At 40.1% G+C, this 23,126-nt stretch overlaps 2 protein-coding genes across 3 annotated transcripts; both read right to left on the minus strand.

The window, feature by feature from the left end:
• Positions 1-395: 395 nt before the first annotated feature.
• Positions 396-13,319, minus strand: LOC310929743 (uncharacterized protein). Its single transcript, XM_083892589.1, has 7 exons — positions 13,186-13,319; positions 9,399-10,371; positions 8,294-8,383; positions 6,780-7,167; positions 2,372-3,300; positions 2,202-2,291; positions 396-1,107 (listed from the first exon to the last, which is right to left on the minus strand). Exons 2-7 carry the CDS (start codon positions 10,326-10,328, stop codon positions 757-759), a joined length of 2,778 nt encoding a protein of 925 aa, XP_083748715.1. The 5' UTR covers positions 10,329-10,371; positions 13,186-13,319; the 3' UTR covers positions 396-756.
• A 5,264-nt stretch (positions 13,320-18,583) lies between these two features.
• On the minus strand, positions 18,584-22,737 carry tusc2a (tumor suppressor 2, mitochondrial calcium regulator a). Of its 2 annotated transcripts, none has more exons than XM_083892467.1 (4): positions 22,660-22,737; positions 21,841-22,079; positions 19,375-19,495; positions 18,584-19,277 (listed from the first exon to the last, which is right to left on the minus strand). In XM_083892467.1, the coding sequence occupies exons 2-4, from the start codon at positions 21,987-21,989 to the stop codon at positions 19,212-19,214; spliced, it is 336 nt and encodes a 111-aa protein (XP_083748593.1). In that variant the 5' UTR covers positions 21,990-22,079; positions 22,660-22,737; the 3' UTR covers positions 18,584-19,211. The 2 variants fall into 2 exon arrangements, with proteins under 2 accessions (XP_083748593.1, XP_083748594.1); XM_083892468.1 differs by lacking the exon at positions 22,660-22,737 and adding an exon at positions 22,486-22,634.
• Positions 22,738-23,126: the final 389 nt, after the last annotated feature.

Consider the following 23,126-nt stretch of genomic DNA (forward strand, 5'->3'; position numbering starts at 1 on the left):
CAAAATCCAAACACACAACGTCGTTAGACCTGATATTAAAGATGTAGTGGCTCAGGAAGTACAGACGATTGTCCACTGTGATAAAAAGGCGATGCGCATAAAGTTGTATTGTATGAATAACTGTAGTGCAGAGACCTATGAGTTATACATATATACATATACATATATATATACATATATATGTACATATATGTGGGTGCGTATATATAGATACATATATCTATAGAGGGATAAATATAGATATAGAACTAGAAAGATATATATATATATATATGTATATTCATGTATAAACATATATACATATACATAAATATATGTATACATATATATATCTATAGAGAGAGATAAAAATTGAAGCTTAGTTATTGACTAAAAAATATCTTAAAATCATTTTGGAGACAGGTTTGTATTCAGCAAAGAGCAGCTCAAAATATCTCATATGATGTAACAGTAAACAAAAACTTTAGGAGTAGAAGGGGATTTAAGGGACCGTAATCTCACACATACATATTAAGGGACCGTAATCTTTTTAAAAACATACCCACGTTACCTTATAAAAAATAAAATTAATCAAAACTACAAAGAGACAAAAGCAATTAATTAAAAATGAAAAAAAAAAATATTTAAAAAAAGACGGAAATTAACAACCCTAAGAGACCAAACGCACTCGTGCAGAAAACGACCTCAGGGCCAAACAAACCCCAGCGCTTCATTTTAACGCTGTTTTTGACAGACTTTACCAACACAATCAGTGGATTATTTCCTCAAAAGAAAGTCTTTTATCCCCGCGTTTGGCTTGGAGCAGCTCTCGCCGCTCCACCCTGGGAAACATTTGCACCGAAACTGAGACTTCATGAATTTTACCTCGCGCCTCCTCATCCGTCCTAAAACCCTGTAGTTGTTCCTCCCGTCAGGCTTCTTCTCAGACACCACCTCCCACGCGGCGGGGTCCAGGTGGAGGTAGGCTCTCGACTCCGGGTCTTTCCTCTGACACCGTCCTTGAGACGAGCACATGGCCTGGCTGCACAGGGTGGCTGCAGACGTCACGTTCACCAGGTAAGAACCCAGGCGCTCGTCGATGTAGGACTTGACGGCTTCACAAGTAGCCTGAAAAGACGACGGGCAAATAAAAGTCAATGAATACAACATTAAATGAATCAGAAATACACTCTACACATTGTTAATGTGGTAAACGACTATTCTAGCTGCAAACGTCTGCTTTTTAATGGAATATGTACATAGGTGTATAGAGGCACATTTCCAGTGTTCTAATGGTACATTGTGTTTGCTCATTTTTTATTGGTATCATGATATATATATATATATATATATAAATATATATATATATATATATAATCAAGATACATTGACTCATTCAGACTCAATCTTACACACACACACACACTGTCCTCGTCCAAAAATCCTTCAAACAAGACCAAGTAGGTTTTAAATGTACCGAAGAAAAAAGGCTCAAACAAAACCCTTATTTACTCTGTTTGAGTAACTTTGCTATAAAAACAAAAAAAAACAATTAAATCAGTTCGAGAGATAATTAAAGGTGCATTATGTAATAAATCTAAAGCAACTGGCCGTAAAATCCTCCTAATATGTCACAGAGACTCAGGAATAATGTTCATATAACAAACTGAACTCACCAACAACAGCAGTGCAGACAAAATATTTGCATTAAAAAAATATTTTGCAGACTGCAAATAATGTTTATGCTTTGAAATCAAGTTTTGGCATGTGGCGCCACCTACCGCCGTCTACCAATCATTGTAGTCAGTAGAGTCTCAGCTGCCAAGCAAGAACAAAACCATAAAGACCTCTGTATTTTGACATTGAATGTAGTAACCGTTTTTGGCCACATTCTTACATATGGCGCCTTTAAGACGATTCATTGGATTTTTCTTGTCAACAGAAGAAAAACAGAATATTGCTTGGCTTCTTTAAATAATTTAACTGAAGAAATTGAAGTAATGTTTATACAAGTATGCCACTGTTGTAATGTAAGTGCAAATACTTCATTACTGTACTTAAGTACAAAATGCCTGTATCTGTACTTTACTTTATTCATATTTCTAGGAACTACGTGAAGACATATGGTTTCAGAATTAAAGTCAAAAATTTCAATCAGAGAACCCTCAATAAATACCAATTACGTACGGGAAGTGATGCACACTGGAAGTTAGTTACTATACCTTGGATTTGGACAAGTCATGGCCGCCCCAGAGGACAACGCCCGCGGCACCTAAAGCAGCACTTTCTCCAATGGTGTAGACCAGGTGCTCCTGCAGGAGGTTAAAAAAAAAAAAAGTACAGTTAACAGAAGATAGAAGAAAAAACATGATGAGAATCATCATCAACTTACCTGAGGAAGGAAATCTAGTGAGTAGGTGTAGACGATCCGAGCGTAGGGAAAGATGGGCGGCTCGAACGCAGTCGCCTGAGCCCCGACCCTCATGGCCTCCAGGACGCGGTAGTGAGTGAAGAGGCGCACTTCTTTGCCGACGCCTTTCATTTCCTGGTTCAGGTAGATGTCAGGATACAGAGCGGAGGAGATGTTCCACAGCCACAGCAGCTCGTCGTTCCTCTTCAGCTCTATGGCCGGACATTCCCCGGTGTAGTTTACGTGGTGCTTTTTGAGTAAAAAGTTGTAGCAGCGAGGGAAAGCATAATAACCCCATAACCCATTTGGCCTCTCCCGTTGCCCCAGTTTCAGCGTTTCCTCCATGAATTTCCTCCCCGCTGCCTCAAAGTTCACGCGGGCCTCAGCGTTTACCTGTGCAGGCGTCCAGTCTGGGTGCTTGGACCTAACCAGTGCTTCTGATGCCTCCCAGTACACCTTCATACTATCCCAGTTCCTCTCCCATACAGGTCTCCAGCTCTCCCAGTCCACCACTGCCAGGCCGGGGAAATCCCCGTCAGGTATGAAGGTGTGAATGTCTCCAGCGGCGACTCTGAGATGCTCATCCAGACTGGCGTTTTGCGGGACTCCGCCATTGATGGGTTGACCTTGCTTGGAGTAGCTGGGATACAGACCCAGCTTGTCGGCGTAAAAGATGGTGATGTTTTCGCCCATAAAGCTTTGGTTTCGGTTCTGGACGATGTTAAAGGTGCCCAAGTCGAGGTCCACGCCATACTGAGAGAGGCAGGACTCGGTGGGGGCGTTCCACACGGTGAGGAAAGGCACGTGGGAGAAAGGTGAAGTCGCGGCGCGTAGGCCAGAAACGACGCCGAGAAGATTTAAAAGCAGCAGCGACGTCGTCGACGGCGGCGGCACGTGAAACGGACTCATCCCTGCAGAGAAGAGAAAACGGCACATTTAATGTCATATATGTGACATGTTTTCTTTTATCAAAGCACTGTTAGAACGTTGTGAGGCTACCAGAGTGTCAAAAAGTCCTTTTCCATTTTGAAAATCTGCATTAAGGCACCAAAACTTTCTGCTTTTGAAGCTCCAGATCAAGATTTCTGATTGTTTTAGCGCCTTAAATGTGAATATTTTCTGGTTTCTTTGCGCCACATAACAAAGAAATCATTTAAAAAAAAGTGTTTTTGTCAAAACACAAGACGTTCGAGAACATCGTCATTTCCAGGTTTGACAAACACTGATCAACATTTTTTTAGCATTTTCTGACATTTTATGGACCAAACGAATATGACAATAATGGTTAGTTGCAGCTCTAGAATGACAAGTTGTACTGAATAAAGTAAATACTGTCGTAAAATAAAAGTTAACAACCAAACACTTTACTTTGTTCACTCCGGAGATAGAAGCACGTCCTGGTCTGTCACACGATCTGAGATCTCATGCCGGAAAAACAGGAACTGACACAAATTACAGAAGTACTCTCCGGATTTTCCGACAGCCAATCGGAGGAGATGACATTTCTGTCTGCACACACACACACACACACACACACAAAAAGGAGACACACAAATGTTTCAGAGAAGTGAAAAACAACAGCTCTGACGTCATCATTTCACAGACAAAAACAGCTTTAATAACATCTCAAATATCAAATCCTCGTGCTGCGGATTACACGCGTAGATCATCGCTGACACACGACAACAGAGACGTGCTGAAGAAGATGTCACTGAGATAAACAGACTGTGACTGTGAATCATATGAGTCTTTAGTGAGCTTAACACAAGTCACGTGCAGAGACTCAGCAGTTTTTACACATCTGCAGAGCATCAACATGACGTCACAGACTCACTAAAAGTGTGAAAGTGTGGCACTGTGCTGCTGTTTGAGAACAAAATTATCCTTTGGTTGGTATTTTGGTCATAAACACAGACAACAATTGAGTCTCGGAAGAACCTGTTAATCCTGTTTAATCCCGTTTGAACCTGTTAAACCCACCTCAGCGAGTGTCACTGTGATTTACTGAAAACCCCACTCCTTACACAGAGTTAGCTAAAATAGCAGATATTTTTTTAATGTACGTATTAAAATATGCTCAAACAACAGGCTTATTTGTTCTTTTTGATTAAATAACGTTAGCGGGGAAACTACACCGTTACACAAAAGATAGGAACACACACTACTTACTCTTAAAAGCACACTTCGTTGGCGGTTGTTGTGAGGCGCAGTCACATGGGTGATACAGGAAGTGAGAAACCGGAAGTGATTTCGTAACGGACCAATCAGAAGAGACATTCTAATCGTTTCGAGGACAAGTTGTGTTTAAAGACACAGGCGCGTAAATAAAGGTGGAAAATAATGTTACTGTAATTGGGAAGTTTTTTGTGTACTTTTTAAAGTCATTTTTAAGATGTGTTAATTTTACGTATTACAAAGTACTGTATATATTTTTTTGGAAGTTACTGTACTTCACTGTTTTAAACCACATCTGTTACTGAGTGTGAGGACAGGTGAATGATGAGGACAGGTGAACGAATGATGAGGACAGTTGAATGAATGATAAGGACAGGTGAACGATGAGGACAGGTGAATGATGAGGACAGGTGAACGATGAGGACAGGTAAATGAATGATGAGGACAGTTGAATGAATGATAAGGACAGGTGAATGAATGATGAGGACAGTTGAATGAATGATAAGGACAGGTGAATGATGAGGACAAGTGAGTGAATGACGAGGACAAGTGAACAATGAGGACAGGTGAATGATGAGGACAGGTGAATGGTGAGGACAGGTGAACAAACGATGAGGACAGGGGAATTAATGATGAGGACAGGTGAATGATGAGGACAAGTGAATGAATGACGAGGACAAGTGAACAATGAGGACAGGTGAATGATGAGGACAGGTGAATGGTGAGGACAGGTGAATGGTGAGGACAGGTGAACAAACGATGAGGACAGGGGAATAATTGATGAGGACAGGTGAATGATGAGGACAAGTGAATGAATGACGAGGACAGGTGAATGATGAGGACAGGTGAATGATGAGGACAGGTGAATGGTGAGGACAGGTGAATGATGAGGACAGGTGAATGATGAGGACAGGTGAATGGTGAGGACAGGTGAGATTTATGTTCCCTTGTCCTTTTTGCACGACACAAGAAACAGGTAACTTTTACTCATTTTAAAGTACATTTAAAGTACATAGCACATTTTAAACAATACTTAGATACTTTTTTTTTACTTTAACTTGAGTACATTTAGTACTTGTTTATCAAAACAGTGGTCCTTTCAGTACTCTTTCCACCTCTGGTTATTTGTTTGTCTCCATAAACCATGTAAATATAATTAAACATAAAAATGTTTACAGAGGTCATTATAAATATATGAGTTCGCTCTAAACGTCTGTTAGAAAAAAGCCATAATGAACTCTTTCACCTCAATGTATTTTAATGTATGCCTGCTCCCAAGTCTTAAAAGTGGCAAAAAATAACTCTTGGCTTAACAGCACCCTACAATTACATGGGGAAGGGGGTTCGAGGGCAGCAGCCTGCCAAATGTTTTCTCTTCCTGTAAAAAGTGACTGCCTTTGCCTCCCTCAGTGACCAGTTATGATTAAGAAAAAGACCTATAATAATAGATTGTACAAAGTCAAAAATCTGCTTTATTATCAGCATCCGGGTTATCGTGGGTGAATTATTACACAAGACGTTCAAGAACAAGTTTATTTACTTTGACATCAAGACACAGCATGAAGACAGAGGGGAAAGTGACAGAGTCAGAGAAAAAATATATCTTATAGGATTTCGTGTACAATGGTTGTGCTTCTGAAGTTTTTTTATTCAGCATAATTGGACTAATGTAGTGTCTTTGAGAAAACTAGTAGTAGTAGTAGTCATGTTTTGGACAATAAAAAATAAGAAAATATCATATAAAACACCTACAAATACATTCAAAAATAAATAGCAACACGTTATTGCCTCCATAAAAAGGTAATGCATGAGGTCATATTGAAAAAAAAAAAAAAAAGAGAGATCAGGCACTTCAGATCATATTGTGCTATTGCCAGTTTTTAAGTGCATCGATTCCACTTTCACCACAGAACGACTGTCAAATGTCGACAAATATCCTCCGAATAACGTGCTCTCCATGGGAAACATGGAATCTGACACCATGGGACACAGTGACTGAGAGGAAACTGAGCGCAAAATTGTAAACAAGGTCATTTCCAGCGAGCCATTAAAGATAAAAAAGTTATAAACAAATATAACTTTGCTCATTCCACAGTGTTTCTTTCAACAAAAAAAAAAAATTCACTTTGTATCATCCATTATTTTACAGCAAATGAAATGAAAAAAAATAACCCCCACAACTTTCAACCTGTCATCATGTGTACTGCGGCGCCTTAGGTGAGGAGCAGAGAAATCATCAGTAAGAACACACATTGGAGCGTTGACGCCGCGCTTCCGGCTGCCGTCCCTTTCTGGGCCTGAACGTCCGTCTGATTGCAGCCCTGAAAGCCGCTGTAGCACTGGCACTGGAACCAGGTCTGGAACGCCGTCACGTCGGCCTCTCCGAGTTCGCCGACCACGGCGGGTTTGCCGTTTGCCTGCCTGACGACGCTGTGGGTGAGGGGGCTCAGGTGCAAGTAAACATCGCTGTCTGGGTTTTTGCGCAGGCAGCGGCCGTGAGAACCGCACAGAGTCTGGCTGCATAGCTCTGCTGCTGTGGAGACGTTGAGGAGGTATTGACTCAGCGGACCCCGTAGATACGTGTCAAGGTCTGAACAGCTGGTCTGGAGAGGGAAAGAAAGGAAAGGAAGGAAAGAAAGAAAAGCCATCACTACGCAACTTGGTCTGGATTCAACATTAAATTGTCACTCTCTTTTATTTAGACATTTATGGGTGTGAGGTTCAGGCAAAACGCAACTTTCTGTGCAAAATTAAACCCAATTAACCGTTTACTAAATGAATCGTCAACTATTTTGGTAGTCGATTCATCTGTTTTTAAGCTTTTTTCACGATTAAAACGAGATTTCTGATTGTTTTAGCTTCAAAGTAATCATTAAAAGTGAATTATTTTGGTTTGTGGACAAAACAAGACAGAACAAAACAAGAACATCGTCATTTCCAGGCTTGACGAACACATTTTCTGACATGTTATGGACCAAGCGATTCATCGAGAAGAAAAATCGACAGATTAATCGATTACGGAAATAATCATTAGTTGCATTAGTTTCAATGAATGTATTAGTAATTATCTTCTTTTTTTTTATTCAGGACAACCTGTACAAAGAAATAGAAGTTTTCTTGCCTGCTACTTGCAAAGACTGGGGATGGATTAAATTATACTAAATCAAAATATAACACTGTATCACATTCAGAGAGAATATTGATACTGTACTCATTCTTCCAACAACATTAGAGCTGCAACTAACGATTACTTTCAGAATCGATTTGGTCCATAAAATGCAAAAAAAAAAAACGTCGATCGGTGTTTGTCAAGACTGGAAATGACGATGTTCTCGAACGTCTCGTTTTGTCCACGGATAGAATAACTCCACTTTCTTTGAAAATGGTCAAATGATCGCTATTTTTTTTAAAACACTGCACTATAACTAAATTAACAGGTGCAGTAAAGGACACTATTCAATGAATTGTTATTTATTCGTATTATGTTTTATGTCTAAAGACAACAAAGACTGTTCGTCGTGGCTGTTTTTCAACATCTGAAAAAACAATTAGATCAAGCACTTGTGAGCTCAAATGTGACATACATGTGACTCCAGTCATAATCTTGGGAGCTGCAGCCCTTTAGGGAATAACTTAGTTATCAAATGACTGCACTCATGACAAACAAGTGCAGGTTATTGTTCCAGTCATGTTCAAACATCTGATTCGTAATCATACGCGGATGCTTACTTTGCTGCTTGTGTAAGCCGTGTCTCCCCAGAGGATGATTCCAGCGGCTCCCAAAGCCACGCTCTCCCCGATGGTGGAGACGAGGTCGTACTGTAAAAGACGATGCAAGCGTTTTTTAAAAACCAAATCACGTGTTCACATTGTTAAAAGAGAGATAAATAAGCCGTTAGTGAGTCATGAGCTACTGTATGTCAGCAAATCTCCATTCACACGTAACGGAAATGGTCTTTCGGGTGAGATTTTTTCCAACTTGACCAACACCCATCCTGCCCACTCCGCACAAACCAGGGGTTATTGGAGTGTCTGTCTGTATGCAACCAGGACAGGAAAGGACTGTGGCAGTTGATAAGGAAAAGCTGAGAGCTATAGGTTAACGCAGCATGCACTGATCACAGAGGAACAAGAGAGTGGTGGTGCTGTTAGACTGTTAGAGAACCATATCAACATGATTAGCATCATACACGACCAGGAACATGTTAGTCATTTTCAGAGGTGGAAAGTAACGAAATACATTTACTCAAGTTGCTGTATTGAATACTTTTTTCTTGTGTATTTTGTATTCTTTTAAGTACAATTTAAAAATCAGGATTTTGTATTTTACTTGAGTACGTATTGACTCAAGTATTGTACTTAGTTATTTTATAAATCCTATCCGTTACCGAGTAAAAATAAAAATTCAGCACAATGTAGATCTACAGGGGGAAAATATACACCAGAACCAGACGAATGATGATGTGATTAGCACCAGCACTGGTGCGTGAACATAGAGGGCGTGCGCCAAAAGTGACGTAATAGCCTGTCTCGCGCCGGGCGCGTGAGCTCCAAAATAATTTTGGATTTCGGACCGCTTGTCATATTTGTACTACCCTCACACCCCACGCAAAGTAAATAAGTAACTTTTACTTAAAGTACATTTTAAAATGAACTAATTTTTACTTCTACTTGAGTACATTTTCAGATGACTACTTGAGTAATATTTCATCAAAAGTATTGGTACTTTTACGCGAGTACAATATTTCAGTACTTTTTCCACCTCTGGTCATTTTAAACTGTACCACAGTGATGGTAGTAGTAGTTGTAGAGCGAATTCAGGACCGAGCTTCACCTCTGTCAGCTGCTCCAAAGAACTGGTGTAGGTGGGCCGAGTGTACACAAAGACAGGACGCGCCAACCCGTCGCCCGACGACGCCAGGCGCATCCCCTCCTTCACTCTGTTCCGCACAAACTGACGACCGGAGGCCGAGGACCGCAGCACGGTGCCCATGTAGATCGAGGGGAAGAGGGCGGTGCTCTCCATCCACAGCCATTTCAGCTGCTCGTTGCGGGCCACCTCCACGTCGGGACATCGCCCGGTGTAGTTCTCCAGAGTGCGCAAGTAGTCGTGGTTGTAGCAGTCCGGGAACAGGTAGAACCCCCACAGCTGGTTGGGCCTCAGGTTCTTGGCTTGCCTCAGCGTCTCCACCATGAACTTCCTGGCAGATATTTCAAACTCCTGCTGGGCGACTTTTGCCACCTGCTCCGGCGGCCATGTCGGGTTCTTCAGGCGTACCAACTCACGAGACTGTCTACGGTAAACATCTTTGGTGGCCCAGTTACGTATCCAGAGAGGGCGCCACTCCTCCCAGTCAATAACTGCCAGGCCCTTGGCCCCTGGCTCACGTATGTACCTCTGCACGCTGTCCGGCATTTTCTCCAGGTGCCGCGAGAGGCTGGCCAACTGCGGCAGTCCGCCGTTCAACGATGTTCCATCTGACTCAAAGTAGGGGTACAAGCCCAAGCGGTCCTTGTAGAAGATGGTTAGGTTCTGTCGAACAAACGCCTCATTGGGTGAGGCCACAATGTGGAATTGGTCCAACTGAAAATGAACACCATGCCTCGGGGCACAGTCCTCAGTCGGGGCATTCCAAACTAGGAGTAAAGGCTTTTGTGAATACAGTGGCCATTGCGTGGGCTTCAGTTCCCGAGCACAGAGGCAGTCCCACAGCAGAACAATCAGCAGCAGTACTTTCCAGTCACACAGAGTCCAGTACAACATGTCTTCAGATGTGGCTGGACAGAAGGGGCCGTCACTCTCTGCTCTATAAATCACAGAGGAAATTCAGATTTTCTTTCTTTGTAGTTCACTTTCACATGAAGGGGAAATCACACAGAACATTCATTCATAAAGAGGGAAACTTGATTGTGAGAAGTTACAATAAAATCTTGTTTTGTCTTCACGGGGGAAGAGTCAGCCTGCTCCACAACTCACTGAGGAGATGTAGCTATTTTTGGTGAATTTTTCTAATAAGTGACAGTATATACATTGATCAGCAGTGGTGGAAGAATTGTCTGCATAGCTAAAAGTAGCAATCACCACCTTGTAGAAAAACTCAAGCATTCACAACCATCATCAACATATAGCTAATTAAAAATAAAGTGGACTATAAATAAAATAATCCCATCTGAAATGTAGGGAAGTCGGTGTATAAAGTAGTAAACTGAACGTACAGGTACCTAATCAATAATCCATAAAGGCTGATTATTGTCTTGGCATTGGCCAGCTTTACTCTCAGAAACTTGATAAATGCTGTTAAGTGCACTAAAACATTACATTTTCATTCAAAAGTTTATTTGATAAAGGTTGGTGTTTTTGATTGCCCCTTTTTATGCATTTAAAATGTGGTTAAAACATTGATATTTATAAGTGCACTGCAATGCAGACACAGGAATCAAAATCTCAATTGCCCAAGCCAAAAAAAAAATTTATCGGCATACAGCCGTACTGATATCTGAAGATAATTATCGGCCATAGGGAAACTGATATCGGTCAGTCTCTAACTGTACTTTCCACAACTTTAAATACAATTTAACTAATAAATCTAAATAAATAAAAAAAATTGGCACCTTATATCGGCATACAGTCTCCTGATATCTGAAGATAATTATCGGCCATAGGGAAACCGATATCGGTCAGTCTCAAACTGTACTTTCCACAACTTTAACTACAATTTAACTAATAAATCTAAATTAAAAAAGAAAAATTGGCACCATATATCTACATACAACATCCTGATATCTGCAGATAATTGTCAGCCATAGGGAAACTGATATCGGTCAGTTTCTAACTGTTATTTCCACCACTTTAAATACAATTTAACTAATAAATCTAAATAAAAAAAAAAAAATTGGCACCATATATCTACATACAGCATCCTGATATCTGCAGATAATTATCGGCCATAGGGAAACTGATATCGGTCAGTCTCGAACTGTAATTTACGCAAATTTAAATACAATTTAACTAATAAATCTAAATAAAAAAAATAAAAATTGGCACCATATATCGGCATACAGCTTCCTGATATCTGAAGATAATTATCGGCCATAGGGAAACTGATATCGGTCAGGCTCAAACTGTACTTTCCACAACTTTAAATACAATTTAACTTATAAATCTAAATCAAAAAATAAAAATTGGCACCTTATATCGGCATACAGTCTCCTGATATCTGAAGATAATTATCGGCCATAGGGAAACTGATATCGGTCAGTCTCAAACTGTACTTTCCACAACTTTAAATACAATTTAACTAATAAATCTAAATTAAAAAAATTAAAATTGGCACCATACATCTACATACAGCATCCTGATATCTGCAGATAATTATCGGTCATAGGGAAACTGATATTGGTCAGTCTCGAACTGTAATTTACGCATATTTAAATACAATTTAACTAATAAATCAAAATTAAAAAATTAAAATTGGCACCATATATCAGCATACAGCGTCCTGATATCTGAAGATAATTATCGGCCATAGGGAAACTGATATTGGTCAGTCTCGAACTGTACTTTCCGCAAATGTAAATACAATTTTACTAATAAATCAAAAAAAAAAAAAAAATTGGCACCATATATCGGCATACAGCGTCCTATCTGAAGATAATTATCGGCCATAGGGAAACTGATATCGGTCAGTCTCAAACTGTACTTTCCACAACTTTAAATACAATTTAACTAACAAATCTAAATAATAAGAAAAAAAAATTGGCACCATATATCTACATACAGCATCCTGATATCTGCAGATAATTATCGGCCATAGGGAAACTGATATTGGTCAGTCTCGAACTGTAATTTACGCAAATTTAAATACAATTTAACTAATAAATCAAAATTTTAAATTGGCACCATATATCGGCATACAGCGTCCTGATATCTGAAGATAATTATCGGCCATAGGGAAACTGATATCGGTCAGTCTCTAACTGTACTTTCCACAACTTTAAATACAATTTAACTAATAAATCAAAATTTTAAATTGGCACCATATATCTACATACAGCATCCTGATATCTGCAGATAATTATCGGCCATAGGGAAACTGATATTGGTCAGTCTCGAACTGTAATTTACGCAAATTTAAATACAATTTAACTAATAAATCAAAATTTTAAATTGGCACCATATATCTACATACAGCATCCTGATATCTGAAGATAATTATCGGCCATAGGGAAACTGATATCGGTCAGTCTCTAACTGTACTTTCCACAACTTTAAATACAATTTAACTAATAAATCTAAATTAAACTAAGCAAATTTTAACTCTGAACGTTTACAAATGACTCTTATTATCAGTAACCACTAACTTCAAAGATTAAATTGATATTGTTGTGATATACGCTACAAACACACCGATTCAAATTTAAAATATTAATTTTAGTACGTGCGGATTTCAATGCTCTCCCGACGTGCTCTCAAATGACCGCGACCGTTATAATTTAACACAAACTGGCTTCAGTTATATTGTCGTCTTTCTCTGTCGTTATTTTTTAAAAAAGCAATAACTGAATAAAACCGCGAGTAAACGCAACGTGAACTCACATCGGGACGATCGGGACAAACTCACCTTCACTGGCAGACTGAGGAAGCATTCCCACAGACCAGAAGTCTGCTTTCTTCAAGCCTTCAAGTTTCGTGTTGCCTCGAAACAAAGTGGGAAAGTCAAAATGCACATAGCTTTGGGGATAAAGGGTATAAAACGAGGAGGGGAGACGCTTTTTGTTGTGCTAATGGAACCGTCCGCTGTCCCGGAGACTGGAGAAGCCGAAGTTACCCCCTGCTATGTTGTCAGTCAGTCGGCAGCTCGCCTACTTCTCCACAGCCAAACTTTCAGGATGTTCCATTCACACTGGGGAAGTAGGGGGGGGAGTGGCGGAGCAAAACCGGACACCGCAACACCCCCCCCCGTCACCGTTTCTACTGTGTCCCACGTGTCTTAACCGCAACTACACACAAAACTACAGCAATGATTCAACTCGAACGGCTTTGATTTTTAAATAAGAATTACACCATTCCCCCGTAGTCCCGATCCAGCGCGGACTGGATCAGTCCACGAAGTTTGCTAACGGATCCACTGACTGTACCGAGCTATGCCAGGATTCATGAGAGGTCACTGTCAGGGAGGCACGGGTCAGTATTCCACCACACAGGCCCAAAATAAGACCCCAGTATCAGGTAACACTGACAGTACACTCACAATATAGTAGTAGTATGGTAATACTGTTACACGGCTGTGGTATTAGGGTCAAACTATCAGGTTTTCTGGAGTAGTTACCAAGTATTTAAGCTAGGTGTTAAAGGCGCCATATGTAAGAATGTGGCCAAAAACGGTTACTACACTCAAATTCAAAATACCGAGGTCTTTTAGGTTTCGTTTTTTCTGACGTAACTGGCAACTCCGCGGTTGCTTGGCAGCTGAGACTCTACTGACTGCAGTGATTGGTAGACGGCGGTAGGTGGCGCCACATGCCAAAACATGATTATGAACTATAAACATGATTTGCAGTCTGCAAAATATTTTTTAATGCAAATATTTTGCCTGTACTGTTGTTGTTGGTGAGTTCAGTTTGTTATATGAACATTATTCCTGAGTCTCTGTGACATATTAGGAGGATTTTATGGCCAGTTGCTTTATAATTTATTACATAATGCACCTTTAACAAGATAATCCAGAGTTCCCCTTTATTATATCATCATTATATCTGTTAACTGATTGCAGCATATAATAAGTCATATTATGAAGCTCTTACTTTGTAAATAAGATGGTATCATTGTAGTATTATTGCCTCCCGTACCCACAATTATCATTGTTATTGCAAGCTATAGATATAGATATAAAATGGTATAACCAAATTCACATGATATTAATATTACAAAATGATTATCGCCGTGTTGTTGGGGTAGATAAGGCCGACAGATTACTGTGACCCTACAATCAGATGAGGGCTGTGAATAAAAATGGTGTTCCGAAATAAGATCCATTTTATTTTGAAAACTTGAAGGATAACTTCCCAAAACTTAAAAGTACAAACCTGTATACTACTTTTATACAGAATCTGGTACTTGACTAAACCAAAACCTGCACAATAACGGACATGTGTAGTAAACGATGTGGAGTAATTTGTCTTTTAAAAATGAAAATGCACTTCCTCTTTCTAAAGTGATATTACTTTCAACACTCTTAGAAATAAGGGTTGCAAAAGGGTTCTTCTACAAGGGCTGAGGTTCTTAAAAAAAAAACTTTCCCGAAGAAAGGGTTTTTCAAGGGTTCTCGGTAACACTAATGGTTCCAGTAAGAACCATTTTGATCCAGAGAACCCTTTAAAACCCCTTTCCTGAAGCCGAAGAACCTTACATGGTTCAACTTAGCACTTTTTATTTCTAAGAGTGCAGTACTTACTTTATTTCTGTTCAAAATCACTTTCCTTTGACATTGTGGTGTTGCCTCTGAAGTGAAGTTTTTAATGTCTTCTTCTTCTTCTTTGCACTGAGCACAGTTCTGACAGTGGGCACCAGGAGCATCTGGTATGCAGATGTCACTGCTGCCTGAGGCATGTGATGACAGCCCCTGGCAGCGGCTCAGTGAAGGAACTCAAGCTGCCAAGTGCAGCAGATAAGAGGGGATTCTGCACGGGGTTAGGGGGATAATGGCTATACGACAGCGGAGGTTTAAAGGCCACACACAGACACAGACGTATAATTAACCAATTTACAAACTTGCTTTCAGAATCTAAATAGTCGATTAATCCCTGCGTGGAAATTGCATGCAGTGCATGCAGAATTTGGGAAGAACATAAGGAACAGGGGTGGTGTGACGGTAGCTCAGCGCTAGCATGAGTCGTCTAGGGTTGTGGGTTCAATTCCCGGGTCCTTTGCAGCAGCAGCTTTGAGTGGTCATCAAGACTACACTGTAAAAAAAAGTTGAGAAAACTCAAAATTTCAAGGCAACTTGCTGCAATAAATGTTTGAGTTTATAGCCCAACAAAAGATTGCAAGTTTTTAAAAAACAACTAATTATTATTTTGTTAGACAAACTTGTAAGTTAGAGTTGTGCCAACTCAAAATTCTCTTTTCAAACAGTTTGGCTAACTAATCTTGTTCATATAATGTAAAAAACGTTACGTTTGTCTAACAAAATAATGTTAGTTGATGGCACTTTTTCATAAAATCGCAATCTTTTGTTGGGCTGTAAACTCAAAAAAAAGATTGCAGCAAGTTGCCTTGAAATTTTGAATTTTCTTTTTACAGTGTAGAAAAATTCAAAATTTATTTTTTTAAATTTAATTTTGAAATTATCTCAATTTAGTTAGCCAGACTGTTTGAACTAACTTACAAGTTTGTCTCACAAAATAATATTAGTTGATTAAAAAACTCGAGATCTTTTGTTGGGCTGTAAACTCGAAAATGTATTGCAGTAAGTTGCCTTAAAATGTTGAGTTTTCTCAACTTTTTCTTTTTACAGTGTCGTACCAAGTGTTTTGTATATTGACAGTCGGCTCAGAATGAGTCCATTCAAATCGGACACTGAGGGATGAATTTAAGAGTTTGATGGCACTCCTAAGTATTTAAAATGCTCATAATCTTAATGACGATGGGGGAAAAAGGGCAGGACAATCTGAGCGAGAGCAGCAGTGAGAGTGGCTTCTGTCGTCACCACGTGGCTGGGTTTTTGAAGAATGGCCTTCTTTTTTCCTTTTCTTTTCTTTTTTTCCTTTTCCTTGTGCAAATCCACGTGATCCTGAAGGATGCCCCGGAGCACATGATGCTCAGGGTCAAGGTGGGGGTCTGGAGGCGACACGTTATCCTATCCCGTGTTCCGCTGTTTGTTCTCTCTTCTTTCTTTGCTGACTCACAACGCCATGTCATCGGTTCCTTTATCTCCACCATTGTCCACCGGCTCTGCGTGTGTGTGTGTGTGTGTGTGTGTTTGAGGGAAAACGAGGAGCACGGACGGACGGACGTACGTACGAAGCCCGTGTGAACAAATCCCCCTCTCGGCTTTCCTCTAACCTCTGCCTCTGGAGCATTACATCATGTCATGCCAGGAGAGCCGGCAGGAAGCCAAAACAATGGCAGGGGGGGGAACTGCAAACACAGCAGCCTTCCACTTTCAAAGGGTGCGAGGGAACTTTTAACACTTAACGCACATTTTAATATCTGTAATGTTGCGTAATATTTGAAAAAATAAAAAAAAATAAAAAAAAATAAAAGTTCTGGAATGTTCTCGTATCTTAATGTTTACAGTAGGAGGTGCCGTCCTGTTCCCAGCTTTGGGACGAGTTAGACCTGGAGAGTCTTCACTCATCGAGACAAACTTGTGCTGACGGAGACTGTTTTTTTTTTTCTCCTCTTCCTGACGGAATAAACTCTAACTCTTGACTCTTAACGGATCTGCCTGGTTGTGAGCTGTACCAGCACAGTTCTATGTTGTAATTAATTCATATATTCCAGTAAGAACATTCATTAAAATCATTAAAATCACCATAAAACGAACTGACAATCAATTCTGACCGAAACAAAACACGCAAATTTTGCATAAGAATTAAATAAAAAATACAAATAAGTGAAGTAAATAGTGCCCGAGGCCCCCCCCCCCCCCGTAAGTCTTAAAATTAATGATTTGCACATGTTACGGCTCGCGTTTGAACCAGAATGAAGTTCCATGAGGATTTATGACACACAAGACGTTATTATCATTCTCTTAGAGGACAGTTTGTTTCCGTCCGTACTCTGTGGCGTGTGTATAGGATCACACTATACCACAGTAATTAAACTAAACATAGATTTGAACAAAAAATAAATAAAAAAAGGGCTTACAATAAGAAGTCACTTTAAAACCGCTGCTCTCCCAATGTTTATGATTCAAAGCGTGTCTTAGTGTTTCTCCTCAAGGCCGCCGATCATTTTTAACGACTATCTCTCCACCACAAGATCACCATGCGTAAACACGTCGTATGTAACAGAGGACGCGCCGCACGCATCATGACATGCAGTGTGTCATGTGCGTGAACTTTTGTCAACGTTTGTCAATGGCTTCTTCACAAGAAAGGGTACATTCATCCGTTCTGATGCAGCAGACTGGACTGTTGTGGCGCAACATCAAAAGACCAGCGGTGGAGGAAATACATCAAAGTGACGAACTGACCTCTGGCCCGAAAACACACCCAGCCACATTCCACACAATTACAGAGAGCAGAGAAAACGCTCGGCAGAGGAAGCCCTGCCCCGATTATTGCGGGGATTCGTCAAACTGTACAAAGTGAAATATGTTTAGACGGTGATTAAAATGTGATACCGTGCCAACTGGCAAACGGTTGAAGATTTGAACCTTTTTTCAGCATCACATGATATAATGTTCACATATTCACAATCCTCTGCTAAGTTTAACATAATCAGATTATGATTAAAAGAAAGCAAAAAAGCAGGAAAATGTACAGATTAAATTTAGTATAGGAGTAGGTTTCTGCTGCCACCTAGAGGGTGTGGACAATGTGTGTAAGTGAGATGTAAATCAATCAGTAGGAAAACTCAGTTTTTCTACTGATTTAACCTTAACTAACCAAACTCGTACGGGTCAGCAACCGAGAATGAAAAAGGCAATGCTGTAAATCTAAAAATAAGACGAGAATCCGTCGATATCGGGTTGCCGTTACTGTCAAGTACAGGAAAGGTTCGGCTACGTGTTTAAATGTCACCACTCGGTTCAATGAGCTAAAATTATCGCTACAGCTGGCAACTCAAACGAGCGCGTTTAAGTCGTAAAAATTAGATTAGAAGGGATCAATACCACTCTTACGTCTCATAAATATAAATATGTAAGTATTGTTACTTGTCCCAAAAAGCAAAAACAACTAACCCTTTGGTAACGTGTGTAGCATCCAAATGTCAAACTACTAGATAAGAATCAACATAACAAAAATGTTTCTCCACTCTTGAAGATGTTCAGCTCAGTAAAACATTTATTCAAGTATTTCCAACTAAGAAATCTTCCATTATTTACAGGTCATTATGTTCACTAGTGCAGGTCTGAGCTCCGGAGACTGCAGACATGACGACACAGAACATGTCCATATATATATGTATATATATGTATAATAAATATTCACACAATCCTTCTTTTTTTTTGCTACCCTGTAATCACATCTTGCATCCTCTCACACACACACACACACTTAAACAAACTTAAGTGCCCACATGTACACACACACACACACACATAAAGACAATTACAGAGTCTAACACATCTCACAAAAGGCGTAAACTCTTAAAGCCTTTTTCACATCAAGTATAATTTTTTTTTTTTTTTTGTCCCTGCATGAAAATCACAAGAGGCTCAAATATTGAATGTATTCTTTAAAAGTCTGCTTACATGTCAGCTGGGTAGTGGAAACACGATCTGCACCATCACTACTTACAGTATGTGACTCTTTAAGATATAGGATTTAAGTGAACGGGGGGGAACTCCGAGAACAGCTGAACTGAAATGTATAACATTTCATTCGATATGTCAGTTTCGTTATGACGGTACAGTTCCAGAGACGAATACCTGCGGCTGCACCTCATGGCAGATCAAGATCGGATGCTTTTTTTTCTTTACACCTCACAGAGGATGATGGGGAAATCTACATGAATGCAGGGGTGGTCCAGTTTAATAATTCCCTGAAAGATAAAAAAACACAAACGATATCGAGGTTCACTGTAAATGGACATTTTTAACAGAAACGCTCACAACATCATTTTTTGAATCCTAACAAACCTGCGGAATCAAATTTTTCTGGATCCTCTTCAACTTGGACTTCTTTCTGCCGTTTTTCGTCACCACCGTCTCTTCGTAGAACTCGTGCGCGAGGTCGCCGTCCTCGTCGTAATATAACGAACTGCCAACAAAGAGAGTTAATAATATCATTTTGGATTTGCATGGCACGAGAGAACACTTCAATTCAGAGTAAAGTGAATACTATACACACACACCATCACTTTTACATGACATCATGATTATTTATAAAGTATGTCCCACATTAACATCTGCTACTGTACCAAGAGGGTGTTTCTCAAACAATAAGACCCAGGCTTACCTCTGCCCTAGAAGTCATTAACAATAAGAAGCTGATTTTTCTTTTCTTTTTTTTTGGACGGGGAACAAAAATGAGCTAAGAAGGATCCAGAGGAAGCTTGAGAGGGCGATAAGGAAAGGCAAGGCCAGCTACAGGAAGAAGCTGGAGGGGAAAAGGGTGTGGAGAGGCCCGACAACTATGTCTGGCCACAAGTGGACCCCGACTCTGATGACAGGGAGTGGACTAAATGAACTGAATCTGTTTTTAACAGATCGAATTCAGCACCCTGGACTACTGTGAGGAAGTGAGTGAGAGGAGGGTCCTTAGTAAAGCTGAGCTCCATCATGGACAACACCGCTCACTCCCTACATATTTCAGCAACAGACAGCTGCTCCCACAGTCTTGGATGGAGTTCCACAGGTCCTTCATACCCACTGCCATCAAAGTATATTACAAGAGCTGGGTTATAACACTGAGGAACACTAAACACTGTCAAAATAGACTGTAATTTTACACAGCAACAATTAAGTTTTTCATTACGCGCCCAGTCTGTCATATCCCTACTCAATACACAGGTAATAATTCAATCAATCAATCAATCAAGTTTTATTTGTATAGCACTTTACAATAGCCAGATGGTACCCAAAGTGCTTTACATAAAATCAATAAAATAATACATAAAAACATAAAAACAATACGTAAAAACAGAAAGTGCTACTAGTGCTGCAGGGTGTTAGAGGCCTTCTAAAAGTGCATAAAGTAGAAAACAGGTAAAATAAGTACACCTGAGAGAAGGACTACCCTAGTCAATCTAAAAAAGTGTGTCTTCAGCTTCGATTTAAAAAGGCTGAGGTCAGTAGTGGTGCGAATCTCAGCGGGCAGAGTCTGTTCCACAGCCTGGGAGCTGCGACAGCAAAGGAGCGATCGCCCCACTGTTTACGCCTGGACCTCAGGACCTCTAACACTGGAACTGGCCAGAAGAACGGAGGGCTCTGCCATGATTGCGAACAGTTAAAATCTCTGACAGGTAGGAGGGAGCCTGGCCGTTTATAGTGTAAAAAACAAACAATAAGAGTTTAAATCAATTCTAAAACAAACTGGAAGCCAGCGGAGTGACGACCGCACCGGGGTAATGTGTTCACGCCTGGACGTGCCTGTTAAAAAACGGGCCGCATCGTTCTGCACGAGTTGGAGACGCGAGATTAAAGACTGGCTAAGGCCAACATAGAGTGCATTACAATAGTCCAGTCTTGAGCTAATAAAAGCGTGGATAGCCTTCTCGAGGTCCTGCCGACTTAAAAAAGGCTTCACTTTGGCCAGGAGGCGCAGTTGAAAAAAGCTTGTGCTGACAACAGACCTAATCTGTCTGTCAAATCTAAGCCCACTGTCAAATTGTGTGTCACTACACTTTTCTCCTGTTCAACTCACTTCCACAAAATAGGTTTACTTACTTTATATTTATAAACACGCATTTTTCACATACCCGTTTCATTGTTTACATATAATATTGTTATTGTACCAGGTATTTTTTCCATTTGTATTGCTTATTTTATATCATAATGTAGTATTGCCTGCTCCTGACCCTGCAAAAAGTTAATATAAAGTAAATCTAATCTAATATTTTATTTCTATTATTGTTTTTGTTTAATCTTATTTATCCTACAGATTGCCTACAGTTAGTTTCTGTCCTTTTATCAGTTTATCAGTATCAAAGTATTTCTTAATATGACCTTTCTTTGCTTATTACTACTATTTTTTATCATATGTGTTTTAATTAGATGATGTGTGTGTAAGTATTTTCCGTTTGTCCCACTGAAGCGAGCCTTTCCTAAGAAAACAGCTTATTGCTGACGTTCCTGAAGAACTAGAACGTTATCTGTAAAAACACACAGATATGCTGAGCATTACAAGGTATATGTTGTTGGGGAAAACCCTGGTGGCCTTGAGGAGACGATTGCTGACGATGAACTGCATTGACCTTGGTTTGTGTTTGCTTGGCTAACTTCATGCATGTAATTCCCATTTCTATCCCCTTTTACTTTCTGTCATATGCATTAAGCTTCACATTAGCATCAAAAATTGCTTTAACATGCCTATTGTATCTGAGAGTAAAGCAGGTCAAAACACACCCTGATGAACACATTTCCAATGTATTTTTTTAAATTTACCTCCTCCTGGTAAAAACAAATGGAGTGGCATTTCTGGAGCCTTTGAGACGGGCCAAAGTTTGCTCGTTCCCTTCGCTGGGTGAATCGCCTGCAGATCCACTGCCTGAGAAAGGCCAGGCACCTTTGGCTTTGGATCCACTTCCTCCCATCCTCACATATAAGGCATATTCATTCTCCGGTTAAGGTGTTTTACTCTGGCTGATGGCCTGATGCTTTCAAATCCAAATCAAAGCCAGGATCTGAGAAGTAGAAGTGTACAGAGACAGGACAGATCTGACATTCACTGCGTTTAGATGAGTGACACTGTAAAACCCTGTCGTTGGCTCTATAACATGGTTTAATGCAGTTAGTGACGCTGAAAGCGTGTTAAATGTCACTTTAACTCGGACAAACCTGCTCACACATTAGCTCCTGCATGTCCTCTGATGCTTAGCTCGGCCCGTTATGCTAGCGTTACTAGGTGCTAGCAGGCTAACTGGTGAACCGATTCTCTCTAAACGGAAGCCACTAAATTAGTATATTTAGTTTTAGTCGTGTGTTAAACAGTTAACCTTTATACTATTGTGAACATACACACACGCAGTTGTATTTAATAAGAAGCGAGCTTCTTGTATTCGACCAGTGCGGCTAATAATAACAACTCACCTGCAGATATAGGAAAGCTAGCTAGCCTGTTAGCTACTGCCACTGCGCGTCCGCACTAGCCCAACAAGGCAGATGTCTCCACAACTAATAGTGTTATTGTTGTCCAACACGATAAAAGAAAACAAATAAACACAAATGCAGTGTCACAGAACGGACTCGTGGTTAATATCCTACCGTTTCGCACATTGTTACAGCGCCATTTCCTGTCATGACCAGTAGCAACGAAGCTAGCGTTAGCTGTTTTGGTCTTTGAGACGAGGTGGTCAGCTGATTCTTTACCGACGACAGCTCATTAGTTAAAGGGGAAATGTGGTTTAACCACTCGGCATGTGTTCATGTTAATACTATCCACATGCTCTTAATCGCTTAAGGGACAAGTGTATGAGTTACATATTTTATGGGCAACTTAACGTTTTCTGACTCCTGTTTCTTGTAAATATGTACATATTTTATGGTTTCCTTATTCCTGACAGGAAACTGAATATGTTCGTCAATGTAAGGTTTGGTAAACAATGACTTCCATTTTTGGGTATGGTGAACCTGTGATGACCTCTGATATCATCTTCAAAGGCAAACATTGACTTTGATGTAACCTTCAAAGGCAACTGTTGACTTTGGTGCCTTTGATGATTACTATAGCG

The sequence above is a fragment of the Microchirus variegatus genome, assembly GCF_963457635.1.
Source record: "Microchirus variegatus genome assembly, chromosome: 7".
In the NCBI taxonomy this organism is placed as follows: Eukaryota; Metazoa; Chordata; class Actinopteri; order Pleuronectiformes; family Soleidae; genus Microchirus; species Microchirus variegatus.

Coding starts and splice junctions, on each gene's coding strand:
- LOC310929743 (XM_083892589.1), bottom strand. CDS start 10,328: ATGTTGTACTGGACTCTGTGTGACTGGAAAGTACTGCTGCTGATTGTT. Junction 7,168..8,293: donor CGGCTTACACAAGCAGCAAA/GTAAGCATCCGC, acceptor TTCCCTCTCCAG/ACCAGCTGTTCAGACCTTGA. Junction 1,108..2,201: donor ATGACTTGTCCAAATCCAAG/GTATAGTAACTA, acceptor TCGTCTTTTCAG/GCTACTTGTGAAGCCGTCAA.
- tusc2a (XM_083892467.1), bottom strand. CDS start 21,989: ATGGGAGGAAGTGGATCCAAAGCCAAAGGTGCCTGGCCTTTCTCAGGC. Junction 19,496..21,840: donor TTTGTTTTTACCAGGAGGAG/GTAAATTTAAAA, acceptor CTTTGTTGGCAG/TTCGTTATATTACGACGAGG. Junction 19,278..19,374: donor AGAAAAATTTGATTCCGCAG/GTTTGTTAGGAT, acceptor TTTATCTTTCAG/GGAATTATTAAACTGGACCA.